Raw genomic sequence first — 14,631 nt, 5'->3', positions numbered from 1 at the left:
GCCACCGCTGCTTAGGATCCAGGATGGGCCCATTGCGGTTGGCCTTCAGAGCTGCCTGTGGCTCGCAGCTAGAGTTTAACAATGGTCATACTTAACAAAATCATCACACAGCAATAATACAGAAATAACTACACATCGGGTGTGAATAAATCACTGCTAAATGTTCTCAACTCCAGATTGGGAATATGAGGGTTAAACACACCTTACAGGTGCCTAACATTTTATATGGCATTCCAGAAAATGGCAGCTTCCAAAAAACTGGCACTTTTATTCGGTAGATGACCTCTGCTCTTCAAAGATGGAGTTTGACACCAAACAAAACTCAACATGACCCTCGCTCAACTCCCATGTATCCCATCACATTCTGCTTGCTAATTAGTGTATAATTACTTTATAAGTACTCTACCTCTCAAGCATAATCCTCGCTCAATTCACATTGGAATATCCCATGCCGTTCCACTATTTTATAAGTGCCTCTGAATCGTCGTACACTGACACCCATCCAGAGTTACGGTGCTTTCAGTCAGCCAAGTGACGGCTCAATGGCCATTGTTGCTACCCATAATCTCCCATGAAGCTGAAACCGCTGTACCAGTATCAGCGCAGGGGAACCGAGAAGAGGGCTGTTCCCTGGTGCTGGTACAGTGGTGGGGTGGGGCGGGGGGGAGGGAAAGAGAGAGAGAGAGAGAGCAGCATGACTCGGGTGGATGAGGGGGGTAAGGGGGGGAGAGGCAGCAGTACTATTGAGGGGGGGCAGGCTTAAAGGGATCAAAATCAAAATTATTCCAAAATACATAAGATTCCGAACAACAACAGGTGTCTGGTCGTGACAATGCTGGATAAAAGGTTAGGCAACTGTAGAGTTCCAAAGGGATTTGTTCTAGGAGACCTGCTCTGTGATATTTATAAATGAACTGGATGAAGAAGTAGATAGCTGGGTCAGTAAGTTTGCAGATGATATGAAGCTTGGAGGTGTTGTGGATAGTGTCGAAGGCTGTCGTAGGTTACAATAGGATATAGACAGGATGCAGAGTTGGGCAGAAAAGTGGCAAATGGAGTTCAATCTGGATAAGTCTGAGGTGCTACATATTAGTAGGTCAAAACCGAAGCAGAGTACATGGTTAATGGTAAAATACTTAATAGTGTGATGAACAGAGGGACCTTGGGGTCCAAATCGATAGATCTCTTAAGGACATGGCACAGGTTGATAGGACATTAAGAAGGCCTATAGTGTACTGGGCTTCATTAATTGGGGGATTGAGTTCAGAAGTTTTTAAGTAATGTTGCAACCCCATAAATCTCCAGTGAGACCACACTTAGAGTACTGTGTTCAGTTCTGGTTTCCTCATTATAGGAAGGGTGTGAAAGCTTTGGAGAAGGTGAGGAGGAGATTTACCAGGATGTAGCTTGGATTATAAAATAAGTGTTATGAGGTAAGATTTGCAGAGCCGGGACTTTTCTCTTTGGAGCAAAGTAGGATGAAAGGTGATTTAATAGAGGTCTACAAGAGGGCAGGAGAAACAACACCAGTGGACATCTGAACAAAGCGAACAAAGGGAGATATCAGGGATAAGTTTTTTTACACAGAGAGTTGTGGGCATCTGGCATGTATTGCCAGAGTGGTAGTTGAGGCTGGAACAATAGGGGCATTTAAGACAGACACATGGATGAAAGAAAAATATAGGGTTATGAAATAGGGAAGGGTTTTTTTTTGTTCATAGGTATATACTGTATGGGTCAGCTCATCAAGTCTGAAGGAGCTGTAATATGCTATAATGTTTTATGTTCTAATTTTAATAATTCAAATGGATTAGCCTGATGATAATTCAGATGAAATTGTTTTTGATGTGGTTATACTTTGAGAATTCTTGAATTTGTCATAAAAAGTTTATTTTTTAAACTTTAAACCTTTTTTGTATCTGATTTTAATTATGTTCAATTATGACTGCAAGTGACCTGCTTTGCTGAAAATCAGTCTATTGTTAGTCCCACATCAGTCACTAGAGGTCAGTAAACATCACATTTTACAGCTGTAAAATCAGGCATTCCTCCCAACAAGGTACCTCAAGATTTCAACATTACATTTGTTAAAATTCTTGCTCTATTGAATAAAGCTGTAATGAATTGAATCGTAAAGAATGAATTTCACATTTTTTAAATGCATGGAATGCAGAACTGTAGCACAAAAGCCATTGTTCTGAAGGTGATGCAAAAGTTCTGATATCTCAGCGCTTTTGATCATGATCCTTTAATGGTGGAGAACATGTTAACAGATAGGATCCTGGGATTCGACAGAGCTCAAATTTAATCATATTACATTAAATTTGTTTGTACCACTAGTAAGGACACAGTATTTGGACCTACTCTACAATTGAACACAGATCATCCACTCAGGACCTGGTTCCAGCTTTCTCCATTTTTCCTTTACCCCTTTATCTTGAGAATTACATCTAACTCCAACATACAGTAAAACACTGATAATGCACCATCCAGTTATACACCAGTTGATCTTTCCTGATATCACCTTTTAAACTCATCAGAGCCCAATTTCTCGCACTCGTTTTAAACTCATATGGATCCCTTTGCCCATGTTTCCTTTAAGCTCATTGGGATCACATTTCTCATGCTTCTTTTAAACTCACTGTTTTCACTAGACAACTTATTGTACCACATTGTAACATCTAAAGATAAATTTAAATAATGTTGGTGTATTAGTAGGAATAATAACCAACATGTTCAGCAATACCAAAGTCCTGAGTATGATTAATTGAGTTTACTATATTTGAATATATTTAATGATTCCTGTGGAAGACAAATCCCTTCATAAGACAAGATTATTAAATTTATTTAATATTTTATTCTCCTGTACACTATAGCAATTTCCTCCACTCCACCAAGTCAATGGGTTGATACTAATAGCACTCCAGCTCAGTGCTAACTTTTAACTAGTGGACTGGATTACCTTTAACCTTCCAACCTGTAATTCCCTGGATATGGCTGATAAACATTCCTCCTTTTTAAAACAGAAAATTCTGGACAAATGTATCCTAATTGAGACTTGATTGATCTTTTGCTATCTGACAATGACCTGTAAATATTCTCAGTATGGCATATGCAAGAGCTTGCACTCTTGATGAAGGGTTCCACTCTGATTCATTAAAACTTTGTTTTTTCCTCCCACTGATGCTGCATAATCCACTAAATTCTTCCAGCAAATTACTTTTTGCTCTTGATTCCAACACCTGCAGTGTCTTAGTCTCCTAGTTATTGTTAGCATTGCGACCATTTCCCTTTATAATCGCATGAGTACATAGAGCAGGTTGTTTTGACTCATTATTGAAAGTCCATGGCCATAACATTGAGTATTTCACTATTTTCACTTTAAACAGCAATAATCAATTGCTTTAAAAAAATAATCAATGGAGAATAAGATATTAATACATTCAAAGATACACTGTCAAAGAAATTGTCTATTCTAGCTTTTAACAGCTCAAAAGCTATTTAAAAAATACCTAAAATTACTATTTATCTAAGATGGTTGAAAACATACCTTTTAACCTTAATTGTTACTATAGAAACACTCAAAGGAATGTCAAACTTCTAGCTGTTAGAACTGGCAACAAATATATTTACAAGTCATTTTAACCCTTACAGTTAGGTTCTACCTAACAATGTCTTCTTCCTTTTTTTGTGTCAGCAATTTTCAGACTAACTTCTATATGATAATGTTTGTATACAATAGGGCTTCATGGATCTAAACATGCCCTTCAGTTTACCTATTGTCCGAGTTCACCATCAAGTGACCGTATATACTAATCTCATTTACCAGACTTGCTCCATCTGTGCTTTGGCTTCCATTAATCCTATGTCAATTACAGACCAATTCCTGAATCATATTAAATCCCAGTAATTGCAGCTTGCTAATTATTCCTCAAGGCAACATTAATGTGATGTTGACATTTTCAAATGCTTTCTTTCGGATCCAAATGGAATGCATGCTAAGAGAAATTAAGGAGACTAGAAACCAACATACTCCAAACCTGAATATCTGCCCTACCAACAGCACAAAAAAGGCGATTTAGCCCATTAGATTCATGCTGGCTCTCGGTAGATCCAATCCCTTGTTTCTCCAGCACTATTCATTCTCACATTCCCTTTGTTCTCTTCCCATGTCCCTACACTAGGAGTAATTTCCAGTAGCCCATCAAACTTCCTGGTGTAGGACTGCCTCTTGGATTCCCTGATAACTGTGTGAAGATCATAATTTGCATATCTTGTATAGGACCGGATCTCCTAACTTGAATGCCTCTCAACTGGCCTTAAGTTGTGAGTCAAATTTTCAGTTCATCCATGGAATCTGATTGTGGAAAACCTATCCTGTCCTCTTGGTCATATAGCTTTCCATATACTTAATGATGAAGACGATAACAGTGAGAGAGAGTATGTTCATCAAAGAAGGTCACCATGTTCTTGCCTGCAGACCAATCTGTCAACTCAAAGCAGTCATGTAGGATGTTGCCAGTTTGCTCAGATCATTGTGGCAGAAGACTTTCATCACTTGTCTCTCATGCCTTAGTTTTGTCTGAATCCAGGTTGAGGCGATACTGGCTGATGATCTGCCTTGCTGAAAAATAAGTGTGCAATGGAATAATAGGCATCCTTAATGGTTGTCTAACGGTGGTTAACAGTGTTAACCTACTGCTGAGCAAAAGGCAGGCTGATGAGATTTAGGTAGAACACTGTTGAAGCTGCTTTGTTTGAAGTCCCCAGGTATTATGATTGTAGCTTCAGAATACTTTGTATCCACCCAGGTTGTTGTTGAAGGTGGATAGTTAGTCTTGCGCTAGGGTCTTGCAGCATTGAGGTGGTATGTAAACTAACTGATGTGAATTCATGAGGCAGGTAGTACAGGTGGCACTTCACCCTGAGCTGCATCTAGTGGATGGAGAATCCTCTGTTTGTACTGCAGAGTCAAGACTGGTGGATGTGACCCATCTCTTTGTGAAGCAAAGAATACAGCCTTCTGACAGCTGAATTTGTCAGGTGTGTTCAAGAAGGATTCCTAACACAGTATGTGGACCGGCAGTGAGAGGAGAGACCAAACTGGATCTAATACTGGGTATGACCCTGATCACATGGCAATCCTCTTGGTGGGGAGCATTTCAATGAGAATGACCACAACTATCTAAGATTTATCATCACTATGGACAAGGATAAAAGCAGACAAAATGGGAAAGTGTTTAATTGGGGAAGGGCTAATTAAGATGGGATGAAGCAGGAACTAATGAGAGTGAAATGGAAACAGATGTTCAAGGGTGAAAGGGCAGAACTAATGCGGAGGAAGTTTAGGGACAACTTGTGCTGGGTTCAGGATAGATTTCACTGGGGCACAGAAAAGATGGTAGGAAAATGGAACAGTGGTTGGCAAAACAGGAGAGGAAGCTAGTTAAGAGGAAGAAGGAAGCATACATTAGATTTAGGAAATAGGAAGGGCCCATAAACAGGAAGTATATGGTAGCCAGAAAGAAGTTTAAGAAAGGACTTAGAAGAGTTTGAAGGGGGCATGAAAAGACCTTGGCAAGTAGGATTAAGGAGAATCCCGAGGAATTCTATGTGTATGTGAAGAACAGAAGGATGAAGAGTATGAAGGTGGGCCCACTAAAGGATAAAGGATTGAACATGTGCCTGGAGACAGAGGAGGTTGGGGAGGTCCTAAATGAATACTTTGCTTCAGAATTCACAAGAGAAAAAGGCCTTGATCAGGGTGAGGTTGAAATTGTGATGGACAACGTTGGGATTAAAGAAGTGTTGGATCCCCAGAGCTGGATGTGATATATCCCAGGTTGCTGTAGAAAGTGAAGGAAGAGATAGTTGGAGCCTGTGATCTTTAAGTCCTCTTCGCTTGCAGGAGAGATGCCAGAAGATTGAAGAATGGCAAACACCCCCTTGTTTAAAATAGTTAATATGGACAATCTTGAGAATTATAGACCAGTGAGTCTCATTCTCCAAATGGTTGGAGTGGATTATTAAGGATAGGATCTATAAGCATTTGGAGAAGTACAGCCTACTCAATGATAGTCTAATTGAGTTTTTTGAAGAGCTAACAAAATATGTTGATGAAGGTAGGGTTGTAGATGTGATCTATATGGATTTTAGTAAGGCATTTGACAAGGACACCCTTGAGAGATTCATTCAGAAAATCACGAGGCATGGGATCCATGGATTATTGGCTATATGGATAAAAAAAATTGGTTTGCATGTAGAAAGCAGAGAGTTTAAATGGATGGAAACTATTCTGCCTAGTGGTCAGTGAGTAGGTGAATTCCAAAGGGATCTGTTCTGGGACTCCTGCTCTTTCTGGTTTTTATAAATGACCTTGATGAAGAGGCAGAAGGATGGATCAGTAAGTTTGTGAATGATAAAAAGGTTGGAGGAGTTGTGCATGGTGTAGAAGTTTATTGTAGATTATAAAAGAATATAGACAGGATGCAGAGTTGTACAAGAAAAATGGCGGATGAAATTCAATCTGGATAAGTGTCAGGTGAATTTTGGAAGGTCAAACCTGAAGGTTAAGCACAGAATGAATGGTTGGTTTCTTAAGTGTGTGGATGAACAGAGGAACCTTGGGGTCCAAATCCAAACATCTCTCAAGGTTGCTGCACAGGTTGATAGGGTAGTTAAGAAGGCCGATAGGATGTTGTGATTCATTAATAGGGTGAATGAATTCAAGAGTAGAGAGGTCATGTTGTAATTCTATAAATCTCTGGTGAGACCACACTTAGGGTATTGTATTCATTTCTGGTCACTTCATTATAAGAAGGATGAGGAAGCTATGGAGAGGGTGCAGAGAAGATTTACCAGGATGTTGCCTGGATTGGGAAATAAGCCTTATGAGGCAAAGTTAGCAGAACTGGGACTTTTCTCTTTGGAGTGTAGGAAATAGAGGTCCACAAGATTCTGAGATGTAGACAGGGTGGACAGCCGTTACCTTTTCCCCAGACCAGGAATAGCCAACACCAGGGTATATATGCACAAAATGAAAGGGGAGAGGTTTAGGAGAGACATCAGGGGTATGCTTTCTTTACACAGAAAGTTGTGGGTGCCTGGAATGCTTTGCCAGGAATGGTTGTGGAGGCTAAAACATTGGGCGAATTTAAGAGACTCTTAGACAGGCATGTGGATGGAAGAAAAATAGAGGCTTATGTGGTAGGAAGGGGTTTGTACTGTTTTTGGTAGGAATTTAAATAAAGGGCCTATACTGTGCTGTAGTGTTCTATGTTCTATGTTCTCTCAACTCCTTTTGAAACGCAAGTCTTGCTTTCAGTTTATCTAACTTATTCTCTATGCTTTTCCCTATTACTTTTTTTCTCTATGCCCTACCCCTGATGTGTGAAAATAGTTTCATTGTATTACTCTCTGCTTCTTCCTTGCTGCATGTCTGATTAAGTGTTATCATTTGCTCAAGTGTTATACTTTCCTCAGAAGGTAAAAGTAATTCAGAAGGAATTCCTGCAGTGAGCATTCACATAGATGCCCAAAGCCTCTCCAGTGTCTAAAAGAATACTTTTACTGGCCAAGATGAGTGAAGGCCTAACACTCAAAAAGCACAACACCATTCAGGACAAAGCAACTCATTTGATCTGCACCACCTTAACATTCATTCCCTCCACCAGCAGTGCAGAGACTGCAATGATTACCAGCTATAAAATGCATTGGAGTTGCTCACCCAGGTCAGTGCCTTGCAAACCTACAGCCTCTACCAGCAAGGACAAGGGCAATAGGCATATGAGAACACTATTGCCCTCCAAGACACACACTATTCTGCCCTGAAAACATATTGCTGCTTCTCCATTTTGCTGGTCCCAAATCCTGAAACTTCCCACTCATCAGCACTATGGAAGTAGCTTCACTGGAAGGACAAAGGCAGTTCAGAACACAGCAACCACCATCATTTACTGAGGGTAATTGTTGTCATTGCAGGGGTCAGCCATGTATGGTCTGTGACACGATTCCATCCTGGGTCTTGTCATCTTTGCTACCCAATTCTCATTTCCCCTGATTCTCTCAGTCAGCCTTTGCCTTAGACTGCATTCAATATGTGAGCATCTGGTGCAGGAAATCTCAAAGATTCATTACCATATAAATCAAGAACTTTCTCCTCATTTCCGCCCAAAATGGGCAAGACCTTATCATGTCATCATGCCCTGGTTCTGCATTCTTCTGCCTTTTAGAATCTCACATGTCGCAATGGGATTATCTCACATTTATCCAACATCTCTCAGGTGAAGAACAGTATTTAAAAAAAAACTATGAGCTATCAGCCTCTTGAATCTCCCCACGCTACGCTAATCCTAACCATAAACTTGTGTAGGATAACCAAAAGATTTGTCTGAAGCATTGAAATTTCACCTTTTTTCTTGTAAAAACAATAACTATAAATATATTTATCCTTTTATATTTATTATCTTCCTTTCTCTCCTGGCATGTGATAATGATATTGATGCTGTTGTAGTTGGTGTATGATATAAACCTGTTTGGCTGCAGCAAGTAAAAATTTCAAAACATTTCCCCTTATGTAATAATAATAAACTCTCATCTCATCTCATCCCAAATGCTCCTCTTATTCTCTATTTGTTTTCTTCTTTGCTAAATATTATTATTTTGAATTCTAGTCAACTAGTGCCTCATATATATGGAAATCCATTAGCATGAAACTAGCAGCCAGTCCACACCAGTGGATCTCTCAAAGTGTTAGACAATCTTTCCTCGGACCTCGTCTGTAGCTGCCCTGCAAAATGTGAGGGCCTTTGCCATATTTCCAAAAGTCCCTTTTGCCCTATCACTCACTCAGCTGTTATTGCCTGACACTTGAGATCTTTTGTTTCCTTCTTTCCTCTTTTCGGTTTGGCTCCAACCCAATCTATAAATTTGCTGATCATACTACCTTTATTAGCTGAATAAAGGGAATTGATGAGTCACCGCATGGATGGAACAAGATATTGCTAAGAAGCTTTATATCAAATTGTAAAAATGCAATGCTGAGAAACCTAGCCAGGCAAACACTGTACTTTATACATAACCAACATTTGGGGTTGAACCCTTCATCAAAGTGTGATCAAAAATGTAGGCAGGTGGCCAAGGTGATTGTGCAATTGTCCATTCTTGGAAAGTGACCTGATTCATGCAGATTTGTATCAATTGGCCCTTTCATGACACCCATCATTGGTGACCAATTGCTCACTTCTCAATTGTTCACATTAGATTCCATTTGTCAATGTATTCATTTAATTTTCTCCTTATTCTTTGGCAGTCACAGGATTGAGAATAACTTGCTTCCATTCCATTTCTATGGGTTCTAAGATGGCTAATGAAGCCAATTTAGGGGTGGATAGTTTATAAGGTGGTGCATTCCTTCTGCAACTGTGTGTCCCCAATCCGAACCATTCCTAATGCTCCTTCTCTAGTTTGAATGGTCATGGGCCAGAGATCCATCATTGTCGTCATTAAAATTCTTACACTTTGTTGGCTTAATTCCTTCAAATCTCTTTTGCTTTCTCCAGATCTGTCCCCATTTGCAATATCTGTTCCAATTCTAACCTCTTCATTTTTATGAATGTAATTGCCTCATCTCTGGAGGCTTTCTATTCACCTGCCAACATTCCCACTTCAAGCATTTGAATCTCAACTTATTCCAACTTTATTTAAGATTAAGTGCAAGGATAAACTAGGAATTACAGGCCAGTGAGCCTGACATCTGTGGTGGGTAAGTAACTGATAAATAGGAGCAACCAACATTTGGAATGGGCAAAGACTGATTAGGAAAAGGCAGTAGAGCTTTGTGCATGGGAAATCATGTCTCACAAATTCAATAGAGTTTTTTTGAAGAGGTCACCAAAAGGATTGACAAGGGCAAAGTGGTGGATGTTGTTCGTATGGACTTTAGCATAGTTGATGGTCCAGAAGGTTCCATCACATGGGATCCAAGGTGAGCTTGCCAATTGGATTCAAAATTTGCTTGGTGGAAGAAGTCAAAGGGAGGGAGTGGGGGGGGGGGGGTTGTTTCTCTGATTGGAAAACTGTGGCCAATGGTGCTCCACAGGGATCTATGCTGAGTCTTCTATTGTTTGTCATCTATGTTAATAATTTGGATGACAATGGAGTGAACCTAGCAAGATTGTGGCTGATACAAAAATTGAATGAATGAATGAAGTTTTTTTTCAAATACTTAAGTAAAATGCACAAATGCTACTTACTACAGCTTCCCAGGTACATAAATCACACACATGAGAAAATAAAAAAAGATGTTATAGAAATAAGAGAAAAAAGTAATACATATTCAATTTTGTCTTCATGCAAAATAAGTGCTGAGTCTGTAGTGCAGACAAGTCTTGAAGTAGTTTCATGTTTAGGGTAGGACAGGGAGATTCAAGAGCCATAGAGCTGTTGGGAAAAATCTGTTCTTGAACTCTGGGGAGCCAGACTTTAGGTTTCTGTATTGTCTGCCTGAAGGTAGCATCAAGAAGAAAGCATGACCTCTTTTATGATGTTGATACCCTTCTTGAGGCAGATGTCTTAAATGGGCAGCAAGCCGATGCCAGTAATGTACTTGGGTATGTCTGCAACCTTCTGCATTCCTGGGCATTCACAATTCCAAGTTAGGCCAGGGGGCAACCAATCAGTATGCTTTCCACAGTACCCATCTAGAATTTGACAGAATATTCAATTACTTGCCAAATCTACTCAAACTTACCAGGAAGTAGAAGCATTGATTGAGCTTTTTCACTGTTGCCCCATTGTGTTGGTTCTAGAAAACATCCTCTGATTTGTGGATACTGAGGAACCTGAAGTTACTAACCTTCAGTTAGTTGAGTGGTGTCACAACAACAACCTTTCATTCAACGTCAGTAAAACTAAGGAACTGATTGTAGATTTCAGGAAGGGGAAACAAAGAGAACACAAAACAGTCCAGTCTTCATTGAGAGGTCAGCAGTGGAAAGGGTAATGAATTTCAAGTTCCTGGTTGTCAACATCTCTGAAGATCTATTGTGGGGTCTTCATGTCGATGCAATCATGAAGAAAGACACTTGCAGATTTTTACAGGTGTACCGTGGAGAGCATTCTGACTGGTTGCATCACTGTCTGGTATGGGGGTGCCAATGTACAGGACAGGAAATGGCTACAGAAAGTTATGAACTCAGCCAGTGCCATCATGGGCATTAGTCTTCATTCCATTAAGGACATCTACAAGAGGCAGTGTTTCAATGAAGCAGCCTCTATTATCAATGACCCTCACCACGCAGCCATGCACTCTTCTCTCTTCTACCATCAGCATGGAGATACAGGAGCCTGAAGATTAATATCCAACCTCAGTCATACTAAACCTCCGCAAATTCCTGACAGAGTCGCTGACATGCTTTGGATTGTACACCTCAGGGTTTTCCCTTTCTGAAGTCCATAATAAGCTCCTTGGTTTCAGTGATATTAAGTGCAAGGTTGTTGTTGTTGGTGTGTCATTCAACCACATTTTCAATCTCCCTCCTGTATGCTGTCTCATTACCTTCTTTTATACAACCCACTACCATGGTATCGACAGCAAATTTGTAGATAGCATTATTGTTTTACCAAGCCACAGTCATGTGTTAAATGAGAAGAGCAGGGGGCTAAGAATTCAGCCCTGTGGTACTCAAGTACTGATGGAGAGTTTGGAGGAGATGTTCTTACCCATCCTCACTGATTGTGGTCTGGAGGTGAAGAAATCTAGGATCCAATTGCACAGTGGGGTACTAAGGCCCAGGTCTTGGAGTTTGATGATCATGTTTGAGGGGGTGATGGTGTTGAATGCTGAACTGTAGTCAATAAAGGGCATGCTGATATATGTGTCTTTGCTTTCCAGTTGTTCCAGAATTTTGCAAAGAGGCAGTGAGGAGGCATTTGCCGTAGACCTGTTACTATGGTAAATTGGAACAGATCCATGTCATCACTCAAATAGGAGCTGATGTGCTTCAACACTAGCCTCTCAAAATAGTTCAGCACATCTTCATTAGAGAAACAGGCCTTTTGGCCATATCCATGCAGACCAAACAAATTCCAATTTATATGCAATCGGCCTATATTCCTCTAAACCTTTCTATCCACGTACCTATTTGTCCAAGAGCAATGATCTTGTCAATGACTTTATAGATTTAGATGGAGCCAGACATGGCTAAACTCTACACTCTACTGCCATCAACTCAGCCCTCATCTAGATCTCCTATGTTTCCCGCACAGCTGCCCTGGCCTCTTCCCTAACTCCACCAGATGAAAAAAGGACAGTTCCCATTGTTTTTACCACCAGACTCTGTGTCCAACAATTTATTCTCTGCAATTTCAGCCAACTACAAAGACACCTCATCACCAGAACCACCTCCCTCTCCCTCTCCTCTTTCCATAGAGATTGTTCCCTCCACAGCTCACTCATCCCTTCCCACTAATTGCCCCTTTAGTACCTACCCCTATGACCATGAGATGCTACACTTGCACTTACACCTCCTCCAACACCACTTTTTGTTGCCCCCAAACAGATCTTCCAAGTGAAGCTACACCTAATTTGTGAATTTGTAGAGGTTATTTACTGGTGTGGTATCCTCTACATCGGGAAACTAGATGTAGACTGGAAGATCATTTCACTGAGCACCTTCACTCCATCTGATGCAACTGCAAGGACCTCCCAATAGCCAACTATTTTAATTCCACATACCATTGCCACATTGACATGTCTATCAATGGCCTTATGTACTGCCAAGTTGAGGCCAGTCGAGAACACCTTATATTCTGACTTGACAGTCTCCAACCCGGTGGCATCATGATTGACCTCCAATTTCCATGAACTCCCCCTCCTCCTCCACCTCTCTTTCCATACCCCTCTGTCTCCCTTCCTTCATCTTCCCACCCTTCCAATCTTCTCCTATCAGAGAGCTATTCTTCTTAGCCCTATGCCTTCTTCTACTAACACTTCTAAGCTTCTTTCTCTTCTACCCACCCACCTTTTACCTGTTAGTCTATGCTCCTTCTGTTTCCTTCCTCCTCTCATCCTTCCCCCACTTTTTTTATTCAGACATCTCCCTGTTTTCCCACATTCCTGACAAAGAGCTCAGGCCCAAAGTATTAACTGTGTTTTACTTCCTATGGATGCTGCATGACCTGCTGAGTTTCTCCAGCACTGTTGTGTATTGCACTAAACCCCAGTATCTGCAGATTTTCTTGTTTACCCATATGAGATGCTACCTGCCATGCAGCACACAGTGGATATCCAATGTAGGGCAACCTGTGCTGGATGATCTGTGCTGCTGGCCCATGCTATGCAGCCTATGCTGGATGGCTCATACTGGTTAATCAAGTTGTTTTCTCTTTGTCAAAACAATGGTAGCTTACCTATTTTGAGTTCAAGAACCATGATTTATTGTTGCAGCTCTATAAATCTCTGGTTGGATCAAACTTGGAGTATTGTGTTCTGGTTGCCCGATTGCAGGAAAGATGTGGATGCTTTTGAGAGGATGTAGAGGAGATTTAGAAGGATGGTGTCTAGATTGGAGAACATATCTTATACAGAAAAGTTTACAGAGCTCTTTGGAGCAATAAATGATGAGGGGTGACTTTATAAAATTATAATAATACAATATATATAAGATTGTGAGAAGCATGGATGAGGTGGACAACCAGCTCCATTTTCCTGGGGTGGCAGTAGCCAATACCCGAGAACCACCATTTAAGGTGGGTGAAGGAAACATTAGAGGAGATGTCAGAGACGAGTTTTAACTCAGAGGGTGGTGGGCGCCTGGAAGAGTACAGCAGGGGCATTCAAAGACTCTTCGACACATGGATGTAATTAAAAAAATAGGTTATTGGTGTGGGATTGGAATTAGGTCATCGTGGAATAGGTTTATATGGGTCTGTACAACATTGTGGGCTGAAAGGCCTGTGCTGTGTTTGAATATACTTTGTTCTATTTGTAATAATAAAACTGTCAGAGCTGGGATTGTGTGCACATGGGCAGACAGGGACCACAGGCCTGCAGGTGAATTTTCTCAAACTGATCTAACAACTTTAGTATCTCAACAATGAGTCACAGTAAAACTGGCCAGTGGAGAAACTAAATACCAAAATCATTGGGAGAGCTTGGAAAAGTTTTTTTTAAAAATTCAAATGCATTTATTGTTTCAGGATGCGGGCATCAGTGGTCAAGACCAACGCACAACACGCAGCATCCACGGAGAGCCAGAGGCAGTCGTCGACCAGCAGCCTGGCCCCCAAACCAGGAGGCGACAGGAAAACCTAACGCCGATGGGTTCAAGGACCCTCCCAGACACCGAGACGTGCCCACAAAGGGCAACGAGGCCACTGAAGGCGACGCGTTGAACGGGACCAGCTCCGTGGCCGCCGACTGTGTCTTTAAGAGGATGACGTCAGGTTGAGTCCGGATATCCTGGCTTTGCAGTGAGCGGGTTCAGCGGGGAGATGAGCAGGAACCGATAGATAAAGTGGTTTGCGGGTTGAGCTCGGGCGCCGCTGTAGCACCATGTCTGTGGCAGGACTGAAGAAGCAGTTCCACAAAGCCACACAGGTAAAGGGAAAGCGTGTTCCTGGGTGCTGCCC

At 41.2% G+C, this 14,631-nt stretch overlaps 1 protein-coding gene across 5 annotated transcripts in view; it reads left to right on the top strand.

Moving 5' to 3' along the window:
- Positions 1-14,631, top strand: part of LOC138757225 (endophilin-A1-like) — a 225,909-nt gene that overhangs the window by 52,041 nt on the left and 159,237 nt on the right. For all 5 annotated transcript variants that reach the window (XM_069924232.1, XM_069924221.1, XM_069924243.1 and 2 more), the window contains exon 4: positions 14,200-14,599. In XM_069924232.1, the coding sequence (XP_069780333.1) occupies positions 14,555-14,599 (45 nt within the window). In that variant the 5' untranslated portion in view covers positions 14,200-14,554. The remainder of the gene's footprint in view (positions 1-14,199; positions 14,600-14,631) is intronic.

This window comes from Narcine bancroftii, chromosome 1 (genome assembly GCF_036971445.1).
Source record: "Narcine bancroftii isolate sNarBan1 chromosome 1, sNarBan1.hap1, whole genome shotgun sequence".
In the NCBI taxonomy this organism is placed as follows: domain Eukaryota; kingdom Metazoa; phylum Chordata; class Chondrichthyes; order Torpediniformes; family Narcinidae; genus Narcine; species Narcine bancroftii.
The sequence above is the reverse complement of the archived record's forward strand: the minus strand, read 5'-3'. Positions and strand labels throughout refer to the sequence as shown.